The sequence below is a fragment of the Lates calcarifer genome, linkage group LG8 (assembly GCF_001640805.2).
Source record: "Lates calcarifer isolate ASB-BC8 linkage group LG8, TLL_Latcal_v3, whole genome shotgun sequence".
Lineage (NCBI taxonomy): Eukaryota > Metazoa > Chordata > Actinopteri > Centropomidae > Lates > Lates calcarifer.
The window spans coordinates 12,825,389-12,843,984 of NC_066840.1; the positions used below are offsets into that span (position 1 = coordinate 12,825,389).

General features: G+C 41.4%; 4 protein-coding genes across 4 annotated transcripts; 2 read left to right on the plus strand and 2 right to left on the minus strand.

The window, feature by feature from the left end:
- On the minus strand, positions 1 to 4,875 carry tmx2a (thioredoxin-related transmembrane protein 2a). The gene is made up of 8 exons (XM_018679948.2): positions 4,597 to 4,875; positions 4,415 to 4,475; positions 3,085 to 3,198; positions 2,339 to 2,415; positions 1,266 to 1,372; positions 950 to 1,015; positions 743 to 872; positions 1 to 628 (listed from the first exon to the last, which is right to left on the minus strand). Exons 1-8 carry the CDS (start codon positions 4,783 to 4,785, stop codon positions 449 to 451), a joined length of 924 nt encoding a protein of 307 aa, XP_018535464.1. The 5' UTR covers positions 4,786 to 4,875; the 3' UTR covers positions 1 to 448.
- A 205-nt stretch (positions 4,876 to 5,080) lies between these two features.
- si:dkey-6i22.5 (polyamine-modulated factor 1) lies at positions 5,081 to 7,899 on the plus strand. Its single transcript, XM_018679949.2, has 5 exons — positions 5,081 to 5,805; positions 6,840 to 6,945; positions 7,087 to 7,187; positions 7,395 to 7,590; positions 7,725 to 7,899. Exons 1-5 carry the CDS (start codon positions 5,585 to 5,587, stop codon positions 7,788 to 7,790), a joined length of 690 nt encoding a protein of 229 aa, XP_018535465.1. The 5' UTR covers positions 5,081 to 5,584; the 3' UTR covers positions 7,791 to 7,899.
- Positions 7,900 to 7,987: 88 nt separating this feature from the next.
- Positions 7,988 to 11,587, plus strand: med19a (mediator complex subunit 19a). Its single transcript, XM_018679951.2, has 6 exons — positions 7,988 to 8,353; positions 8,782 to 8,904; positions 9,488 to 9,621; positions 9,744 to 9,840; positions 9,927 to 10,021; positions 11,181 to 11,587. Exons 1-6 carry the CDS (start codon positions 8,134 to 8,136, stop codon positions 11,244 to 11,246), a joined length of 735 nt encoding a protein of 244 aa, XP_018535467.1. The 5' UTR covers positions 7,988 to 8,133; the 3' UTR covers positions 11,247 to 11,587.
- A 3,768-nt stretch (positions 11,588 to 15,355) lies between these two features.
- On the minus strand, positions 15,356 to 17,798 carry LOC108885670 (large neutral amino acids transporter small subunit 3-like). The gene is made up of 7 exons (XM_051072604.1): positions 17,715 to 17,798; positions 16,776 to 16,897; positions 16,179 to 16,324; positions 16,036 to 16,071; positions 15,791 to 15,925; positions 15,526 to 15,655; positions 15,356 to 15,433 (listed from the first exon to the last, which is right to left on the minus strand). The coding sequence occupies exons 1-6, from the start codon at positions 17,796 to 17,798 to the stop codon at positions 15,612 to 15,614; spliced, it is 567 nt and encodes a 188-aa protein (XP_050928561.1). The 3' UTR covers positions 15,356 to 15,433; positions 15,526 to 15,611.
- Between the last annotated feature and the right edge of the window lie 798 nt (positions 17,799 to 18,596).

Here is an 18,596-nt window from a genome sequence, read left to right on the forward strand (position 1 = left end):
TTTTTTTGTGTCATGAATCTTTGAATCTCTTTTATTTCAGATTCACTTCTCACCTTCTACTTTGGTTTTTCAAATATGCGACATCAGTAAACACACTAGTTGCAAAATACAGGCAGCAAAACATTGCACAGAGTGATGAGATGTTGCTGAAAGTAGCCAAAAAACAATCATTACAAAAAAAAGGCATTTGTTATCAAATAATTTAAGGTCTGTAATAAAACGTCCCCAAATCATCACTTGATCTTTTGCGTGGCTGCGTTCAAACCCACACTGCATCATACCCAGTCAGACCAGAGAAATGTGGCCCAGGCTTTTTTTTTGGTGACATCTAGTGTTGTCTTCTCTCCAGTTCCTTAATACTCTGGATTTAAGCAATAATGTAAGGCATGGCAATGTCGGAAGAAAAGGAGAGACTTCACACCCCCCCGCCCAAATCATCCTCCTCTCCTCACTGGTCTTTCTTGCTCTCTGTGGGCTGCTGTGGGGCGTCAGTGTCCTCAGGAAGCTCATCGGCACCCTCCTCTGGCTGAAAGCCGTTCTGCTCCTCTCCCTTCAAGCTGCGGCTTTTGTTCAGTTTCTTGGATTTCTGGAAGAGCTCGTTGAGGTTAAACTCTCGGATGATGTTCTCCTAGGGATGAGACAGCTTCATATTAGCATGATGATCATGATTAGCGGGTGTAAGCGAGCCAACACCCACTCCAGTACGTACACCATGTGTTTGTTACAAACTGAAAAAGCACACCTCATTGAAGGTCCAAGACACAGCTCTCCCTTTATTGTCCACCATTGGACGTCTCATCAGCTCCCGCCCTCCTTGAAAGAGCAGCAGTGAGGGCAGCTGCTTGGCCAGAGGGGAGGTACTAACCTTGTACCTGTTCAGAAATAATTAATGGGGCGGTCAACACCTGTGCTCCGAGGAATGCGTGACATTAAAGCTACTGCCGCTCACCTCTCTGAAACCTCTCCGTAGCGTCCGATGTCCACCTTCCCAAACCTGAGTCCAGCACAGTTGTACCTGCAGCACGTAGAGGGGAGAGATGCATGAGACATTTAGGCCTCAAATCATAACTGCAGTCTTAGGCAAACATCCAACATGTAGTCTATTTTTGGAGAGCACCTGACTTAGCTTCTCCTGCAGAACCGAAACACAGCAGTTTATTCCAACAGTATCTTTCTATTATTTACAGAGCAATGAGGGCAAATTTCAGTCTGTTACATGAGCGCGAGAAGCAGAATGAGAGAATAAGCGTGAAACGATTTCTCACTTGAGAGAAAGGTCGGCAAAGACAGGAGCGAAGGACTGACATTCAGACGACCAGTTGGCGTAGAATTCGACAATCCAGGTGACTCGACTGTCCCTCTGCAGCTCCTCCTAATGACTCAATAACACAAAATTAGATTAGAACAGATTACACAGGTGTAGATCTCTGTCATTCACGCTTACTCACCTCCAGCACTGGGGCATCATTAACTATGGGAGGTCTAATATTTTAATATTTCTATCTCACCTTAATCAAAAGTACAACATTTTAACATTACCTGACATAATGTTACTATAACCAGCCGTCCACTGGTGGTAAGTAACTACATTTATTCAAGTACTGTATTTAAGTACAGCTTTGAGGTACTTGTATTATACTAGAGTATCTTCACTTAATGCTGTTATAGTCTTTTACTGACCACTGCATTTCAGAGGGAAATATTGGATCTTTTTACACTACTACATCTGACAGCTGTAGTTACTTCTCAGATTAAGTTTTAAAGATTAAGGATGATGATTAAATGACTAAATCAGTGGTTTCCTGACTACCTCTTGGTTTGAAACCACAGAACTAAACTACCGAGCTCCACCCTGAGCAGCTACAATAAATAAACAAGTATAATCATGTATAATGTGGCATCATTCACAGGGGACATTTCATTGCATAACAAGTACTTTCGCTTTGATTCTTCAGGTACGTTTTTGCTGATAGTACTTTTGAACTTTAACATGAGTAGGATTTGAATGCAGGTCTTGTACTTGCAGTGGAGCATTGTGAAACTTTGGCATTGGTACTTTTACTTAAGTAAAGGATCTGAGATCTTCCACCACTGTGGCCTTCAGTGTTTCATAGACACTGTCCAAAATGCAAACAAATACTTATTGTTGCATATGAATAGTTGACTAACCCATAAACATCTCAGGGACGTTAACAGTCCCAACAGACCGAACAGAAGCTTGTATTTAACAAATCAGAAGCCTGTGGTACTGCTGCACATTAACATGGTCTTCTTACATCATGAAGGATTTACAAACATGTCAACTGCAATTCTTCACAGTGTGTAGAGTAACACTCACGTCTATGGTCTTATCACTGAAGTACTTGATGTACTCTGGGCCCATGTAGAGAGGTGGCTTACAGGTCATGACAAATGCTGGAGACAAGGCACAGATAAACAGACTGATGTGAGGTTTAAAGAGTGGATGAAAACAATGGCTGAATTAAAGTTTTACATTTTCAGATAGGTTCATTAATACGCAGTAAAAACCTTAAAGCATTGTTCGAACAGCGATCATAGCTCCTTTACGCTATAGCAGCAATGTTCTCACTATGACCAGTGCTGGGTCTGAACATCAGTAATGAAAGAGCAGTTCAAGTTGCAGTTTGCAAGGTTTTTTCTTATTCTATTAAAATCTACCATAGAAACTGTCCAAGTCAATGTTTGGCTTTAATAAGATCCTGTATTGGGGGTTTCCCCATTCTGTTTTATTTTGAAAATAGGCCGCCTCAACTAACATTACAAAAATGAATATACTTGTAGGAAATAAAATGTTAACATTCAGGGGAAAGGAGCAGGTGCTATTTCACATAGCACATTTTTAATGAGTTACTCATAGTTTAGGCAGTCATCTACTGACAAAACTGACTATAACATGATAATGTCCTGAGGAATACCCTGCATCTGTAATGGAGAAAGAATTGCCCCATCTTGAGGTGGAGGTGACTATTGACTATTGTAATTGTCTGTACATATCCCTGCCCACGACTCATATGTAGTCATGAGCGCGACAGTGTTTGTGACAAAGGTTTTGAGGCCACTGACCGACACACAACGCGAGGTAAAGGATGCCGAGCCGAATGTCCAGCCTGAAGAAGAGAATGACGTTGGCCACTTTGCTAAACAGGAACAAGTTGCCTATGTGCTGCTCCAGTGTGACTGAGAGAGGGAGGGAAGAAGAGAGGAGGGACAAAAAGGAAGCAGGTGAGTGACCTTCAGCCTGCTCATACAAGGTCAGAGGAAGGTCAGATCACACTGCAGCTGTGGTGTTGATGCAACAAAGCAGTTTTACAGTGTTTTCTGGATGTGACTTCCTGGTTTCAGGTCAAGGATCTGAAACAGTTACACATTAGGCCACAAATACCTGTTTGGCTAAAGTTTAACGGTTACACATTATAGGACACAAATACCCAGCATCCCTGTTGTTGGATATGATGAAGTGGAGGGGGAGTTGATGACGAGACTGTTTACAGTGTAAACAAACACTTTCCATGTTATGACATCAGTTGGTTTACGTATAAACAAATGTGTGTGTGTGTGTGTGTGTGTGTGTGTGTGTGTGTGTGTGTGTGTGTGTGAACATCAGTGTGTGTGTGTGAGAGAGAGAAAGGAGAGGGGGTGGGGCATTAAACTCCCACAAGCCTCCAGGGCATAAGTTTGTTGTTGGGTTCCTATTGATCACAAATGTACATCTCAGTTTAATTATTTCTCTGAGCAACAGCCAGTACTCTGGAGCTGAAATGAGTAGTATACTCATTAGATAATTAGCTAATTGATGGGGAAATAATTAGCAGATTGATTGATAATTGATTAATCGTTTAAGACAAAACATTCACTGGTACCAGCTTTGTAAGTTTTGTCTGTTTTTTATGATACTAAACTCAGCAGCTTTGTGTTTTTGACTGTTGATCAAACAAAAAAAGTCATTTGAATATGTTAACTTAGGCTTCAGAGAATAAAGATGAGCATTTTCTACACTGAACAATCAACTGATTATTGATCATATGATCAACTTGATCAACTGTCAGACCTATTAGTTACAGAAATAATTGTTGGTTGTAGCCTTACAGTTCTCTAATGAGGGAATAATACCATCTCGCCTGAGGTTTTCTGAATGTGGATTACTTTCCACACAAAAAATACTAAAGCAGTTTGATGAAACACAACGGTACAATAAACAACACATGTATATTATAAACTAAAGCAAGGTCTTACAACCAGAGGGAGGACCAAGTTATAGCAGATATTCTACTTCAGTGGTGCAAATGTTACAGAAAATAGTGATTAATCAAATTATCTACACTGTAATTATTAAGACCAGGTCTAAGGTTTCTGGGCCCCTGAGGGTCTGAAGTGGTTTGGAGTGTTTACTCACTGGCTCTCCTGTTCTTCATCATCACTATGGCACTAAGAAACATGAGAATCTCCAGCTCTCTCTGTAAAGCAGAAGCACAAAACACGAGACAACTTTGTGATAAGTATATCATTTTACAGCGGCGACCATGTTTAGCAGCAGCATGCGGCGCCGCAGCGCCACACTATCCCCAGCGTGCTCACCCAGTCAAAGTCGCAGGAGTTACCGTCCTCCCGCTGGGTCGCCAGGTGCTCGCACAGACCGGGAACTTTTCGGACCACCAGGAAGGCGACGGTCATGAAGAACGAGGTGATATAATACGGTTTCAGCAGCCATTTGTAAATCTGAGGTAAGTGGTACAAGAAGGTGCAGACTCCTGTGATAAGACCCATGTTGGCAGAGGCGACAGCCAACACCGCGGGGGTAGAGGAGAAATGTCAGCTGAAGGAGCTGACTGGACGTGCTTACTGCTTTCAACTGCGCATGCGTGACATGAAAATGATTTCGTAGTTTGTGGGCACAGCCTCTTGCCGTAGATTGGGCTCACGTTAAATACGCTGTGAATATGTGGTGGAGAGCTGATACTGCCTAGTTGAAATGTATATGTTATAAATGTAGCTCTAATTAGATAAAGTTTACTTCGTGGGAGTGTAATTTATGGATCAGCATTAAAAACTGTACTTGCAGGATGAGATGTGATCCAGGACCGGGGTCTAACACTAATATAGAGGCAGTCAGAGTGCCCTGCAATCTGAGACGGGAGAAATACCTCAGTGTTTATGCAGAACAACGACTATTGGATGAATATCAGAGGTCATGGAGATAAAGTCACTAACCCAAAGTAAGTGCTACAGGCCTACTGGGAAAGGGAGAGAGCAACTGTGGATGAATTACTGAGAGGACCTACAAGGGGCCAAAGAATCTGGGGGTCTCTGTCCAGGGACCAAGTCTCTCATGATCCATCCATGAGCTCACCAAAGTCAAGGAGTTTTGTTACTAGAAATTGTAGCCGAACTCTAGCCCTAACAGGACTAATGGGAAACTTTGATTAACTGGACACTGTATGAGTTCCCTATCACCAGAAGGTGGCAGTAATGCAGCACTGAAGATGCCAGCTACCATTCAACGTCAAAGAAGAAGAAGCGGTCGATTTGGCGGGTACTGCAAAACGTAAACAGAGGAAGCTAAAAAATGGAGGAAAGCGAAGTAGCAACGCAAAAAGAGACGGTAGCTAGCACATGTGTTAGAGACTCTGCTGAAAACCAAAGTAATGAAGCTACGGGAGAAGTTTCAAACCCTGCAGCAGCGGCGGTGTGTAAGCCGGCAGAGGAGACGGGAGCTCGGTTCAACAGACTGAAGTTGTTGGACAAAGTGATGCAGAAGAGCCTGGAAAAGTTCATCGACATCGCTAGGTACTGTGACTTCTTCTGTGTTTATGGTGGGAAAGTGTCCCGAACCGACGTTGAAAGCCGTGAATGCAGCAGCAGTCCTAGTTTGTCGCATGTTATTGATCCTCAGCGCTATAAATGTCACTACATCATACTGTTACATTTGGCAACAGTGGTGGAGAAAGTATTCAGATCCTTTACCTACAATAAGAATACACCATTACAAGTTAAAGTCCTGCTTTGACAGTGTTTCTGAGGCTCTAAGTATTTCAGTATATTCAGGAAAATGTACTTTAAGTATTAAAGGGAAAACAACGTAACACAGACGAATAACTACCTTTACTATTAAATCAGTAGCTAGGTTATTATTCCTCATTCATTAAAGTGTATACTCTTATACCCATGTTTCACACTCTTCCCCTCTGGTATCAGATACAGACAAATAACCTGTGAAAACAATAAACACATTTCATTGCCATCACAGCTTTAAATAATGTCAGTAGAAGGTAGCAGTGTTGGTTTGTTGTGGTGTTTTTGTCTGTGGAAACTGGTTTGTGTTTTTCTGTGTTGAATGTTATTTGTTCAATGTGCATACAGACTATGAAAACAAATTTACACTTGGGGACAATAAAGTATGAACCTGAATCTGAATCTGAAACTATTTTGTATAGGACTGCCTCAAACTAGCTGCAGCTGTCAAATAAATGCAGTAAAACTGTTATGAATAGAAGACGCTCATGTAAAGTGCAGGTATCTCAAATATGCCTCATTCTTTCTTGTGTACAGTGACCTATATAAAAGCAGCAGGTTCTCACATTTCAAAGGCAGTAAACAGTGATTTCTTTTCTTTCTTTCTTTCTTTCTTGTTTACATTTTCTCTTGATAAATGCTTTCATAATTAGTAATCAACATTGTTGCTATTTTTTTTCTGTTGCTTAACTTATAGATTAATCAACCAATCATTTCAGTACTAGAGTTAGCTGTTCAAGAAAAGGCCTGGTGTTTTCTGGAACACCACACTTTGCTGCACTTTTGATCGACATTGCTTTCATTAACAGTTTTAACAGATTTGCCAGCACTTTTCGTCCACTGTACAAGAAGAACCCTCAGAGGATGGAGAGCATTCACAAGCAGTTCATAGAGGAGCTGCGAAGGAGTATACAGGTGTGCAGCACAATACATTAATACAATGTATGTAAATAAACAATAAATGGAACGTTTGGTGCTTTTCTACACAGTCTTATCACTTGTTTACACAAATACTTGTGTTTCTGTGTGTGTGTGTGTGTGTGTGTGTGTGTGAAGGAGGATATCAGCAGATTGACTGAAGAAGGTCATTTAGAGTTCAAACTGAATGAGCTGGACAAACTGGAGCGTGCTGCCAAGGACAAACCAGCCCCTGCATGGTTTGTAAACAGCATTAAAAACTCCTCTCAGTCTCTTATGAAATGATCAACTGGTTATGTGTTAAGCCTGTGATTGTACTGCTCAGTTTCCCTATAAAACACTTTCCTCTCTTTGTTGTTTTAATCACTAAGAAATATATTATGTCTGAACATTTGTATATGGTCTATTTTACACTTAAATCTTTACCATCTTACTTGTTCTGTTAGGCGGCCCAGTGGGGTTCCTGAGCAGGACCTTTGCAGCTTTTTGATGCCCTACTATCAAAAGCAGGAGGCATACATGCGACTGGAGCTGAAAAAGGTCCAAGCAGAGAATGCTGCACTTGCACAGAAGGTTCAGGCTGGCAGAGAGAGTATCGCCCAGACTGAAAACCGCATTTCAGCAGCTGTTGATGAGTGGAAAGTAAGAGGGAATTTTGAAGGACACTTATCACTGAAGGCTAAAAGATATCTGAACCTTATGACAGAAGCAGAAATATAAATTCAAAGTTTGCCTTGAGTGTCAACGGTTTTGCTTTTTTCTCTTCTCACTTTCAGGCATCAGTCACAGAATTTGAAACGCTGGCATCTTCTCTCTGCCCCGCTGATGTCTTTGATGTGTAATCTTCAAATTATACTACGAGTCAACTAACTTAACTGTACATATTGATTTTGTTTCCTGTGTCTGTCTGAAAATAAACTTGAAATCTTGGAAATAAAATTTGTTTTGTGACCTCTGTGATTATTATTTTCCATGTGGACCAACATACTCTGACCATTACGGTAATGTGCGTGTTTATGTCTGGTATTACGGTACGTGGCCATGAAAATTATGCCACAAAGACGTGAAGAGTCGAGTAGTTGAGACGGATGGGTTCACGGTGAACAACAAACTCACTAAAAACAGGCCATAAGCTTGAAGAAACCGGCTTTTCCTTTTCATATAAATGTATTATTCGTGGTAGATATGACGGAAATGTTTTCAACTCTGTTCGGGCAAAATGAAACTCAGGTACCGCCCGGCTCGTCGTCTCTGGGTTTTGGACCGGGGAAACCTCCGCCGCCTCTGCCGCAGAATCAAGTCGCCATGCCGGGGCAGATGCCACCGCAACTCGGGGATGAGGGGCCTGCACTGCGGAAGCCTGGAGCCATGAATGAACCTTTCTATTTACTGCGGGAGCTACCGGGTACGGTCGGACATTTATAAGCGCCGTGTGCTTTGTGTGTTATGTTTTTGTGAATTTAAAGAAAGAGTTGAGCTTCTGTTAAAGGTTGCTAAGCAGTTTGTAAACAGTGCTAGCCAACGTTAGCCAACAGGATAAGCCAATTACCGGTATCAGTCTGTTTTTCATAGGTAGTTTGGTATTATGTTGTTTCTGTGAAACTAAAACATTACTGAGTTTCCTATATTTTAACACTAGTTTATGTTTAAATGTTAAACGTTATGTAACTGCTGTAGTCACAGGAATGAGCATCTCTGAACTTGGCATGAGCTCCGGCTGTAAATGATTACCTACCTATATTTTTGCTACTTTATTTTTGAGATGTATGAATTAGTTACATGTATAAATTTGTTAAATGAAGTGTCTATGCTAATATGAACCCTTGTGTTTAGTGGGAAACGAGTTAACGGGCAACACCAACCTCATCACGCACTACAACCTGGAGCACGCCTACAACAAGTTCTGTGGGAAGAAGGTGAAGGAGAAGCTCAGCAACTTTCTACCAGAGTTACCAGGTGGGTTTCTTTGTGGGAACAAACGTGGCCTCTGGCAGGCAAGCCATGACAGGGGCTGCACACACACACATCTGTGATGGTGATTCATGTTCAGAGTAGACACCAGCTTACCAGTTATCACTGACGAATGTTCATCCCCCTCATTCTGGAGATGGAGCTGTTTTCTGAAAAGGTCACAAACTCTTGGTCATCAAATACATGCCTGCCGTCATTTCCCACCTTTATACCAAACCTACTAATTAAATGATGACCCAGATGAAGGCCACTAAAATTCAATGTTGCTGGAGCTGTTATCTCAAAAAAAACACACCTGTTGTATGAGATATACTTTAAATAGATGAAAGACTGGTCAGTGAGTTCTCCGTTGTAGTTCAGATCTGATCTGTAATCTGTCCACAATGGTAGATATAGTGATGAAACCCTCAACATTACACTGCTTTTATTTTTGACACTGTTTCTACTCGCCATCCTCATGTCTCCAGACAGTGCTCACTGCCTTGCTCTATCTTTGTTCATTCTTCATTTTTATTTCAGTCTTTATCCTCCCTTCATTCCAACGTCTCCTTTCTCCTGTGTGCTGCAGGTATGATCGACTGTCCAGGCACTCAGGATGGCAGCTCATTGCGCTCTCTGATTGATAAGCCTCCAGTGTGTGGGAACTCCTTCAGCCCACTGACCGGCGCTCTGCTCACAGGCTTCAGACTACACACAGGACCGGTACGAACTACAACACATGCACCCTAACAAGTTGTAAAGTTGTGTACAGTTTCAGTATATGGACTGCTTGAAACCAGTATCTTTCAGTACTTACATACATGTTTTTGTGTTTGTGTTTCCAGCTCCCAGAACAGTACAGACTAATGCACATACAGCCCCCAAAGAAGAAGAGCAAACACAAGCACAAACACCATCGACCACAGGACCCACTACCACAAGGTACAACATAAACTACACCTCTACACAAACACAAAGGAGTGTAACACGTTTTCAGGCCACTGACCTGCTTCTTTTTTACATCACAGAAACTCCATCAGACTCTGATCCCAAGAAGAAGAAGAAAAAGAGGGACGACGATCCTGACCGCAAGAAAAAGAAGAAAGACAAGAAAAAGAAGAAGGTAATAAAATCTATTTATCAAGACCCCAGTAATTCACAGTTAACAATTATGTATTATTGTGGGTCATGAACAAAGATGGAAGTCCTTTCGAGTCCCTTATCTTGACTTTAACCAAGCCAGACCTATACTTACCGTTTATTATCTTAAAGGTTATACTGAGTACTGGAATTTAAACCAAATACAACAATTAATTCATATAATTCATAAACACAGAGCAGTGTTGATTTTTGGACTCTAGGGAGTGAAAGAACTCAAACTAGCTTGACTAGCTTGCTTATTATCACTTCATAAATGTACGGTTTACCTAGCAAACAGTTTCCAACAAAAACACGCAGTCGACAGATTATAACATGATCATCTGATTGGGGTCTTGTTCCTGCACACTTCAGCCTGCACAGTCCTTTTAGCTTGTGGTCTTCACAGATGTTTTCTCAAACGTCTGGGTCCTCAGCTTGCTAGGTATTTAACTCACCAGCAAGTTTAAAACTGTGTCTATCTACTGTTGAGTGCTGGGAAGGTAGTGTACAATGTTTTTTCTGGAAACAGCAGAGCCCGTATCATACAGTAAATCCTTAAGCACAGCTGCTGTGTTGGGTGATTTGAGTTTTTTGTTGGGTTCACTACGAGTCGCCCCCTCTTTCATATTACATGTAGAAATTTAAACAAATGTTGAAATAAAATACTAATTAATGCAGGTTTAACCATCTGGTGCGGTCTACTAGTTAATGCACCTCTGCCCACAACTCTGATGGGATCCATAATTTTGAATCACTTAGTCTTTTCTGAGAATATTTTAAAGTTCAGTGTCATGATTCAGCTAACAATCCTATAACCCTGGGCGCTCATTAATCAGCTGATCAGAAGCAGCTGAATATCACCCACCACTTCAGTTCAGAGGTTTAACGTTCAGCTCAAATAATCTCTTGCGGATGTTGGTTAAATATGAATATCTAGGTTTTATGCGTGTGTTGTGAGTTATGAGAGACTTGTATTACCTTAATTAGACTACAAGTAGTATTACAGCCCTTGGTTTGTATCCATCTCCGATCATCTGCATGACTATAAAGCCCAGGCTCTCTCTCATTATGAACTTTAACTTGTATGTCATAAATGAACATTATTAATTGAGTTTTGCTGATGCTCTGTCCCCCGGCTCCAGAACCGCCACAGTCCCGACCACCCCGGCCTTGCTGGATCACAACCCAACAGCAACAGCCTCAGATAGACAGGAGCCCACTGTGTGCATGCCTGTGTGTGTGAATGTGTGTGTGACTGTGCATTTTGTAAGAGGACGCGTGCGTGTGTTTTACAGATAATTGTATTATTGAGAGTATGTTTAACAAGAGAGGGGATGAATCAAGTGGTTGCATGTGTGAGAGTGAAAGGAGCAGCAACACAGTGGATGTGGGTGATGACCAGAAGACATGTTACAGAACAGTGTAAAAGACAGAAAGATGGTTTTATGGATGTCTGAGCAGGCACTGTATGTATGTCCCCCTTTTGATTTTGTTGTGATATCTTTTGACCATAATGCCAAAATCAAATAAACTTTGGTTATTATCTTTGTTTGTGTTTCCTTTTAAGAGATCTTTTATTGATTTTGGATTTGGAGTTTTGGGGTTTTAGATTATATGATCCACTGTTGCAGCAACAATGACAAAAAAAGCTGATGCTTAGACACTTTGTTGCTGTGACAGAATGCTTTAAATGGATGTTAAAAAAAAAAAAAGAAAAATGCCACTTAGACAATATGTCAACATTCATACATTTATTTTTCAAATGCACAAGCTGGATATATTGATTGAAGGCAGGGAAACAAAAGCATACACTCAGCAAGACAAACCAGCACATCAACTTAAAGGGTAAGGACAGACAATTAGACAAGCCAGTGTAGATGATACAATATTAAAACAGATACAGCAAAGAGACAGTCAGAGGTGTTGATTAAACTTCATACAATAACAGTTCAGGCGTAAGCACAATGGACTCACATTGAATTGAATGCCATTGGACATTATTTCTCACTTTTAACAGAGGTCTAACAACCACTTGTTCAAAACATGAAGAAAGAAAGTGATGACATACACCAAGCTGGACCCTCTCAACACTGATTGTTCTTAACAATTCTTATACTAAAGAACACAAACTACAGCCTCTAAAATGACCATGAAGCTGAATCAACACCTGCAACAATCAACACAAACCAAACATTGCAGGACTAATGTATTGTGTCATCTGAATGTTCTCCTGAGGATAAGTACTGTTCTATGGAAGTAGCTTTACAGTCCCTATTCATGGCTTTGGTTTGCAGAGAAAGACATTTGGCAGAGGCATTAATCTCACTTCTATTGCAGTGAAGCCCAGATGGCAGCAAAGGCACAGAGTTGAAACAAAACAAAATTGCATTCATCCTCAGTGTGAGTGATGAACACATTTTATACATGTAGAACTAGAGAGCAGAAAAGAAACGCATCAAACGAGCAGAAAAATCTATTAAAGCTGTCTTTATACTGAAATGGACTGAGTCAAAAATTATACATTACAACTGATTTCATGAACCTACATGACACTGCAGAACAAACGTACAGACATGTACATTTTGTTGTCACTTTGGGAAGAAATATACCACCTTTCTGTTTTGATCTGCAGCTGGCTGAAATAAGTGGATGGACAGATACAGCCACATCTGTTTTTGTAATGCAACTCTGAGCATCAAAGCAGAAAAATCACATTAAAAAACAAGTTTAACCACAGCCACCATCTCCTCAGCCACTGGTTAACACACGAATATGCTGTACACACCCATATGTAGTAAAGCAAGCAGGATATGTAACAAAATAAAAGACTCACCTCAGTTCTATTTACAACATAAAATTTTGCTGGAGGTTTGTTTGCTCCAAAATCAATACATGACAAAAAAAAGGCAAAAAAGCAAAAGCAGAATACACAATGAATCAAATAAGCTTCATTTATAATTAGCACACTACAAAATAACATTTGCAGATATAGAAACAAACGCTTCCCTTTTTAATGCTAATGCAGCTAGAGTATAAAAAGACACTTAAATACATATTTTATACACACACTAGTTCATTTCTGTGCATAAAGCAGTACAAAGTGTTTAACAAAACTGGCACACATTGTGTGTCCAAATTAAAAAAAAAAAAAAAAAGTATTTTTCTTTGTGAAATTTTCTTTAAAAAAATAATGTTTTTCCTACATATAAAAACTCCAGAAATGCACGGGCTGAATCAGCACCACCTCTAATGACCATGAATACACGAGGAAAAATTCTGCACTGATAAAATTTGTCATTTGGGCTGTTTGATGTTTAAAGGATTATATTTCCTAATGTGAAAAAACAATGACAGACAAAGGAGTTGGTTGCAGAGAGACAGTACAAAAACAGGAAACAGAGGAGGTAGATATGTGTCTCTACAACCTGCCTATCTGTGCGTTTAAACGTGTGTGTGTGTGTGTGTGTCTGTGTGTTTGTGTGTGAATAACTGGGCTTCAAAACCCCCCCAAAAACCTTCATTCGTACCAAAACTCTGGTATTCAGATGTTCAGATGCTTTAAATTTTCTGTGATAACTTGTATGCCTTTTATAGTGTACTGATACATATTTATAGCTTTTACTGAGGGGGTTACAGTAGTAACAGCACGACAAACTAAATGTTTGTGTCATAAGCACACTTTTGAAACAATACTGAACCAGCAAGTGTAACTTTTCTAATATCTTTAAGCTGTTCTTTGGTGTTAGCGAGTATTGTGATGGTTACCAGAAGTCTGTGAAAACTATATAACAGTTTTTCAAGTACCGTGATATTCGCAGTCTGATACACAGTGGACATACCAGGATGTGCATGTGAGTGAAATCTATGGCTTCAAATCAAACTACTTTGGCTCTTTGACCTAAACCAAAATAAATAAACAGCAACAAATGATGATGACACTTCGGCTCCCAAAGAACTTAAAGTCTGACTCTGAGTCATAGCAAAACACGGGTAGTGGAAGGGGTGGTTTGGTTTGTGGGAGCAAAATTTGCACCAGCAATGACTACAAAAAAACCAATGTCAAACAATGTGTATATGGATGAGTAGACTGCTGGTGCTCTTTTGAAGGCACGTACAAAAATAAACCCTACAATTCCCCCAAATCCTCAGCTGTGTCATGTTGTTATCTAAGCCTCCACGGCGGCACAGCCGTTGCTGTGGGGTTTGTGGCCGTTGGCCTCTGTGTGGTTGAGCGCCTGCATCTCCTGACCGTTGGCCCTCTTGTCTCTGGCCTCCTTTTCCCTCAGCAGCTGTCTGCGGTGGTAGAACAGGTAACACGGCAACAGGAAGCCGGCCAATGAGAAGATCAGCAGGCCGAGGTTGATCTGAAGGAGAGCAGAGGTGGATGGTTAGGGTCATACAGCTCCTGGTTAGTGTCAGACTTTATTTTTCTCAATGAAAAACAAGAAGAAATTTGAACAGTGGCTGGATTTGATTGATGCTAACAATTGCTAATTAGCAGTAAACACACAGAGACATGTTCCTGATGACCATGATGGATATTAGAATCTTTTAGTAATCTTTTCTCAAAATGGCCAATTCAGACACAAATCTGTCCTCATACACACAGTCAGCCACAGTGAACGGTGCTGAGTTTGTTCATATCTGTGTGTCTCAGTGTTAAGTGTGCTGAGACCAAGAGCGGGTCCTCACCAGTAGGGGTCTCCCTTCAACGGTCCGACCATGGCGATGAAGAGCGGCTGCTGCAGCAGGGCGACCACGGCGCTGATCATGGACTGGAGGCCTGTCAGGGTGCCGAAGTGGTTGGACGGGTATCTGTGGGAGAGATGGAGAGGTGGTTATGAAATTCCACTGAGCTACAGATCAAAGAGAGAAATAACATTACAGGATGATAGCATTGCTGATGCTTGTATTGTACTGACTGTGCTCTATGGTTGAAGACTAGACTCTAGATTCAGAGTCGAGACTGAGGTGTTGCAGTAGTGTGGTTGTTGAACTCACATAAAAACATCCCCAGATTCTGTCACCACATCTGGTTGCTTTTATCACACTGTAAAAATGCTGCTTTATGTTCTGTGTTTATATGGTGCTGTGAAACAAACTTTAAATGGCTCAGAAAAAGAGTCTATTGTCTCATTGCCAGGTCTTAAATATTGTGTAGGGTGTTAAATGAATGTTAATCATCTTATTAATGAACTGGAAACTAAACACATGCTTTTTGTGATTTACATTGGATTTTTTTTTTTACTTTACACCCATAAGATATCATATACAGTTTCCTCTTCGATGTGATGATGTTTGATGTGGCTGGTGCACTCACACAGCCAGCGTAAAGGCCTCCGCAGCAGGAGTGGATGAAGCCTCGGACCATGGTGTGGAGGATGAAGGTCAAAATCTAAAGAAGAAAAGAAGAGAAGAAGCCATACAGTCAATGTATCTGAGTGCTGGGACGTTGTTGCTGCTATAATGTGTGTGAGTGTGTGTTACCTGTAGAGGCAGGTTGTCTATGAGGCAGCAGAATCCGAAAGCGAGCAGCAGCATGTTGGTGAAGATGAAGGCTCTCATGGCGTTGGTCACTCTCTGGATTTTGCGGTCTCTCTTGGGCCCACTGGTCGGTCTGATGGGACACAGACAGACAGAGGTGTTGCTTTAACATCGGATCAGTTTGATTCCATCAGGTGACCTTTGTTTTATGTCAAACCCCTCTCTCTTTCCTTTCATTTCCTGTCTAAACCTGTAACTGTACACCTACTTGTGTTCTGCGTCTGTGGAGCAACCTTCTCCTCTTCACACTCCTTCATCTTCCAGTCCATGATGTATCCAATCAGAGGACATGTGACCAGACACAGCAGCTGCAGCGTGCCGAAGATGGAGGAGTAGAAACTCACTGTAGGAGAGCATATTAAATCAAAATAAGGCCAAATAAAAGATGTAAATATATGCCAGACAAGCTACATAATGTAAAGAAATTTAAAGCCACATTATTACACCACTCACCTTTTTCCTTTGCTTCAATCACCAGCTCCTCAGATGCTGAAATATAAGGAAAGACAGAGTCTGTCAGTGCTCTGTCAGTGTTACAGTACATTTAAAAAACAGTAACTGTTTGCTGGACTGTGACTGAAGGGTTGGACACTCACGATGCTCTTCGCCGTGTGTGACCATGAACTCCAGCATCTTGTTCATCGGCCCCATGAAGAAGATGATCCTCAGCTGGGACATTCCCATTGTGATCAAACTCCACAGGAAGATGGAGAGAACACAGAGCGGCGGAAAGGAACGGTATCTGAGGAGAGAAGGAGGTTACTGTTTTATTTAATGTGCAAGTTACAGTTACATAAAAAAAAAACTAGTTACAAAAACAAAACAATATGAGGAGAGAGAATAGCTCTTTGGTTGAAATGGTCACACCCTGTTGACATATATGACCTGTGATGAGTTACAAATCCAAAAAGAATGGCGTTGTGTGTGTTTGTTGACCTTACTGGGTGCAGCTTCAGGACCATTGGGAAGCTTCTCTGTGGAGCGTCGCACGTCTCCATTTTTCTGGCTCAGTCTCTCCCCTACAATCTTCTGGTCTGATGACGGCAGCTCTTTGAGAGTGAGGATCTTACTGTTGTGCACACACAGACACACATTGAGTTGGAGTGAGGTCTCCTGACAAAATTCCTGTGCCTTGCTATCACTGAGATGAGGTGAGGGAACGGACATGGCGGCTGCGCTCACCTGTAGTCCACCTCATCAGGTGTAGGGAAGCCTTCTTGGGCCAGTTGAAGAAGCAGTTGAAAAAGACAGACGCAGCCAGACCCCCCCACACCCACATGATCACCTGGAAGGACACACCTGCGTCGTAGATCAGCTGGGAAGAGAAGAAGAAGTAGAAGTTGTTTTTTTAAAGTAAACTGCTTCTGCTTTTAAAGCTGCATATAACTGATGTGTAAAACGCAGTAAAAACAACACTGACATATTATCACCTTGTAAAGTTTTTACAGTGACCGTGTTAGCAAACAGTTCCTTATTTACACATCCAGCTGATACAGAGCAGCATTAGTATAGTAGTCATGTTTCCGTTTGTTTTGGTCTCCCTGACGGGAAATATCTGGCTCTTAAGCCACTAAGTGCTCCATTATGTTCACCAGCTAGTCAGTGGTTTTGTGCTGGGCAGGTAGAGTACAGTGAACATTAGGGCTTGTTTGCTGAAGATAGCTCCCTGCCTGCTGCTGCTGCTGCTGCTGCTTGAAAAAAGTTTGGTGAATGTGGAGTTTGTGGGGACAGAAAACCAACACGATGAGCTAAACACTACGAGCAACCTCTTTCCTCTTTTTTGTTACTGCAAAAATATGAATTAGTACAGAGTGACTGGAACCACACTTCATCAGTCCCTGGGTCCCACCTTTCAACCTTTTTTGGATGTTACACATTAAACAACATTAAACTCTCTCTCTCTCTCTCTCTCTATCTCTCTCTCTCTCCCTATATATATATATATATATATACATAACAGATTTCTTTCTTGTGAGGCTCTTTTATGTAAATAGGAATCAAACTGTGCTCTTTGATTTTTTACTCATAACATTCTTTAAATTCCAAAGGCACCATAACGTAATAATGTAGTTACATATTTACATGGTTCATGTGAAGTATAACAGTCTGTTAATGTAACCTTGGTGAGTTACCTTGACTCCGGGGAAAGTGACAGCAGACGAGGCGTAGGAGCCGATCATCAGAGACATGACGGTGGAGCTCAGAGCACCAAACATGTTGGGGAGCTGCAAGAACAGCCAGGTGGAGACATAAGAAACAAATTATATAAACAGACACAATACATGACCTCGACGATGTGAAATAAATAAAGCTGATGTGTTATCTACACAGACTGTGTGTTGTGTGTGTTTTGACCAGTAGAGGGCAGACAGCTGCTTTGTGAGAGCAGCATGAACCAGACAGGGTTCAGGAGACTGTGAGCTGTAGCTGCCTACAGAGTCTGCATCCAGTAACACCTCTTTCTCTCGGCAGAGCAGACTCATTAAAAAAATATTAGTTTCCATGTCATGGGAAACAAGAAACAAAGTCATGGCCCAGTTTTGGTTCCTGACCCCACAGTTCAAACACAGACTAAGCTATACTTAGACACACATTCATGGCCTTTATTTCAACAAGTTCTTTTGAGTTAGGATTAAAAAATACGGAAGCTGATCTATAGCCAGCTCTCAATGAACTTCACTGGGCTCTTTGGACCCAGCTCAGGGGCATGTATGACACACGACAAAGGGGACGAGGTGGCGGGCACCAGGCACTAACACATCATATATTAGGTCGACCTATTTACAGTAGTAAGTAGCTTAGTGAACATAACAATGATCTATTGTGCTGCAGCACACTCAGTGTTTGATTAGAGTTTAAATGGGTCAATCACGATTATAATATCACATGTATGGGATTTTAGGTGTGCTGCATGACAAGCTTGCTATTCTCTCTAAATGCTGACCACAGTTTTCAAGATTTCTGCTGCCGTCACCTAATCTCCCTGCTGGGTCAGAGTTCACCGACAAGTGTCA

Excerpts from the sequence above, each read along its gene's own strand:
- tmx2a (XM_018679948.2), bottom strand. The coding sequence starts at position 4,785 with ATGGGTCTTATCACAGGAGTCTGCACCTTCTTGTACCACTTACCTCAG. Across the intron at positions 1,016-1,265 it reads TTTGCCGACCTTTCTCTCAA|GTACAACTGTGCTGGACTCA; the intron begins GTGAGAAATCGT and ends TACGTGCTGCAG. Across the intron at positions 873-949 it reads TACGGAGAGGTTTCAGAGAG|GTACAAGGTTAGTACCTCCC; the intron begins GTGAGCGGCAGT and ends ATTTCTGAACAG.
- si:dkey-6i22.5 (XM_018679949.2), top strand. The coding sequence starts at position 5,585 with ATGGAGGAAAGCGAAGTAGCAACGCAAAAAGAGACGGTAGCTAGCACA. Across the intron at positions 5,806-6,839 it reads AAGTTCATCGACATCGCTAG|TTTTAACAGATTTGCCAGCA; the intron begins GTACTGTGACTT and ends TTTCATTAACAG. Across the intron at positions 7,591-7,724 it reads CAGCTGTTGATGAGTGGAAA|GCATCAGTCACAGAATTTGA; the intron begins GTAAGAGGGAAT and ends TCTCACTTTCAG.
- med19a (XM_018679951.2), top strand. The coding sequence starts at position 8,134 with ATGACGGAAATGTTTTCAACTCTGTTCGGGCAAAATGAAACTCAGGTA. Across the intron at positions 9,622-9,743 it reads TCAGACTACACACAGGACCG|CTCCCAGAACAGTACAGACT; the intron begins GTACGAACTACA and ends TTGTGTTTCCAG. Across the intron at positions 9,841-9,926 it reads ACAGGACCCACTACCACAAG|AAACTCCATCAGACTCTGAT; the intron begins GTACAACATAAA and ends TTTACATCACAG.
- LOC108885670 (XM_051072604.1), bottom strand. The coding sequence starts at position 17,798 with ATGTTTGGTGCTCTGAGCTCCACCGTCATGTCTCTGATGATCGGCTCC. Across the intron at positions 16,898-17,714 it reads TCACTTTCCCCGGAGTCAAG|CTGATCTACGACGCAGGTGT; the intron begins GTAACTCACCAA and ends TTCTCTTCCCAG. Across the intron at positions 15,656-15,790 it reads TCCACAGACGCAGAACACAA|ACCGACCAGTGGGCCCAAGA; the intron begins GTAGGTGTACAG and ends GTGTCCCATCAG.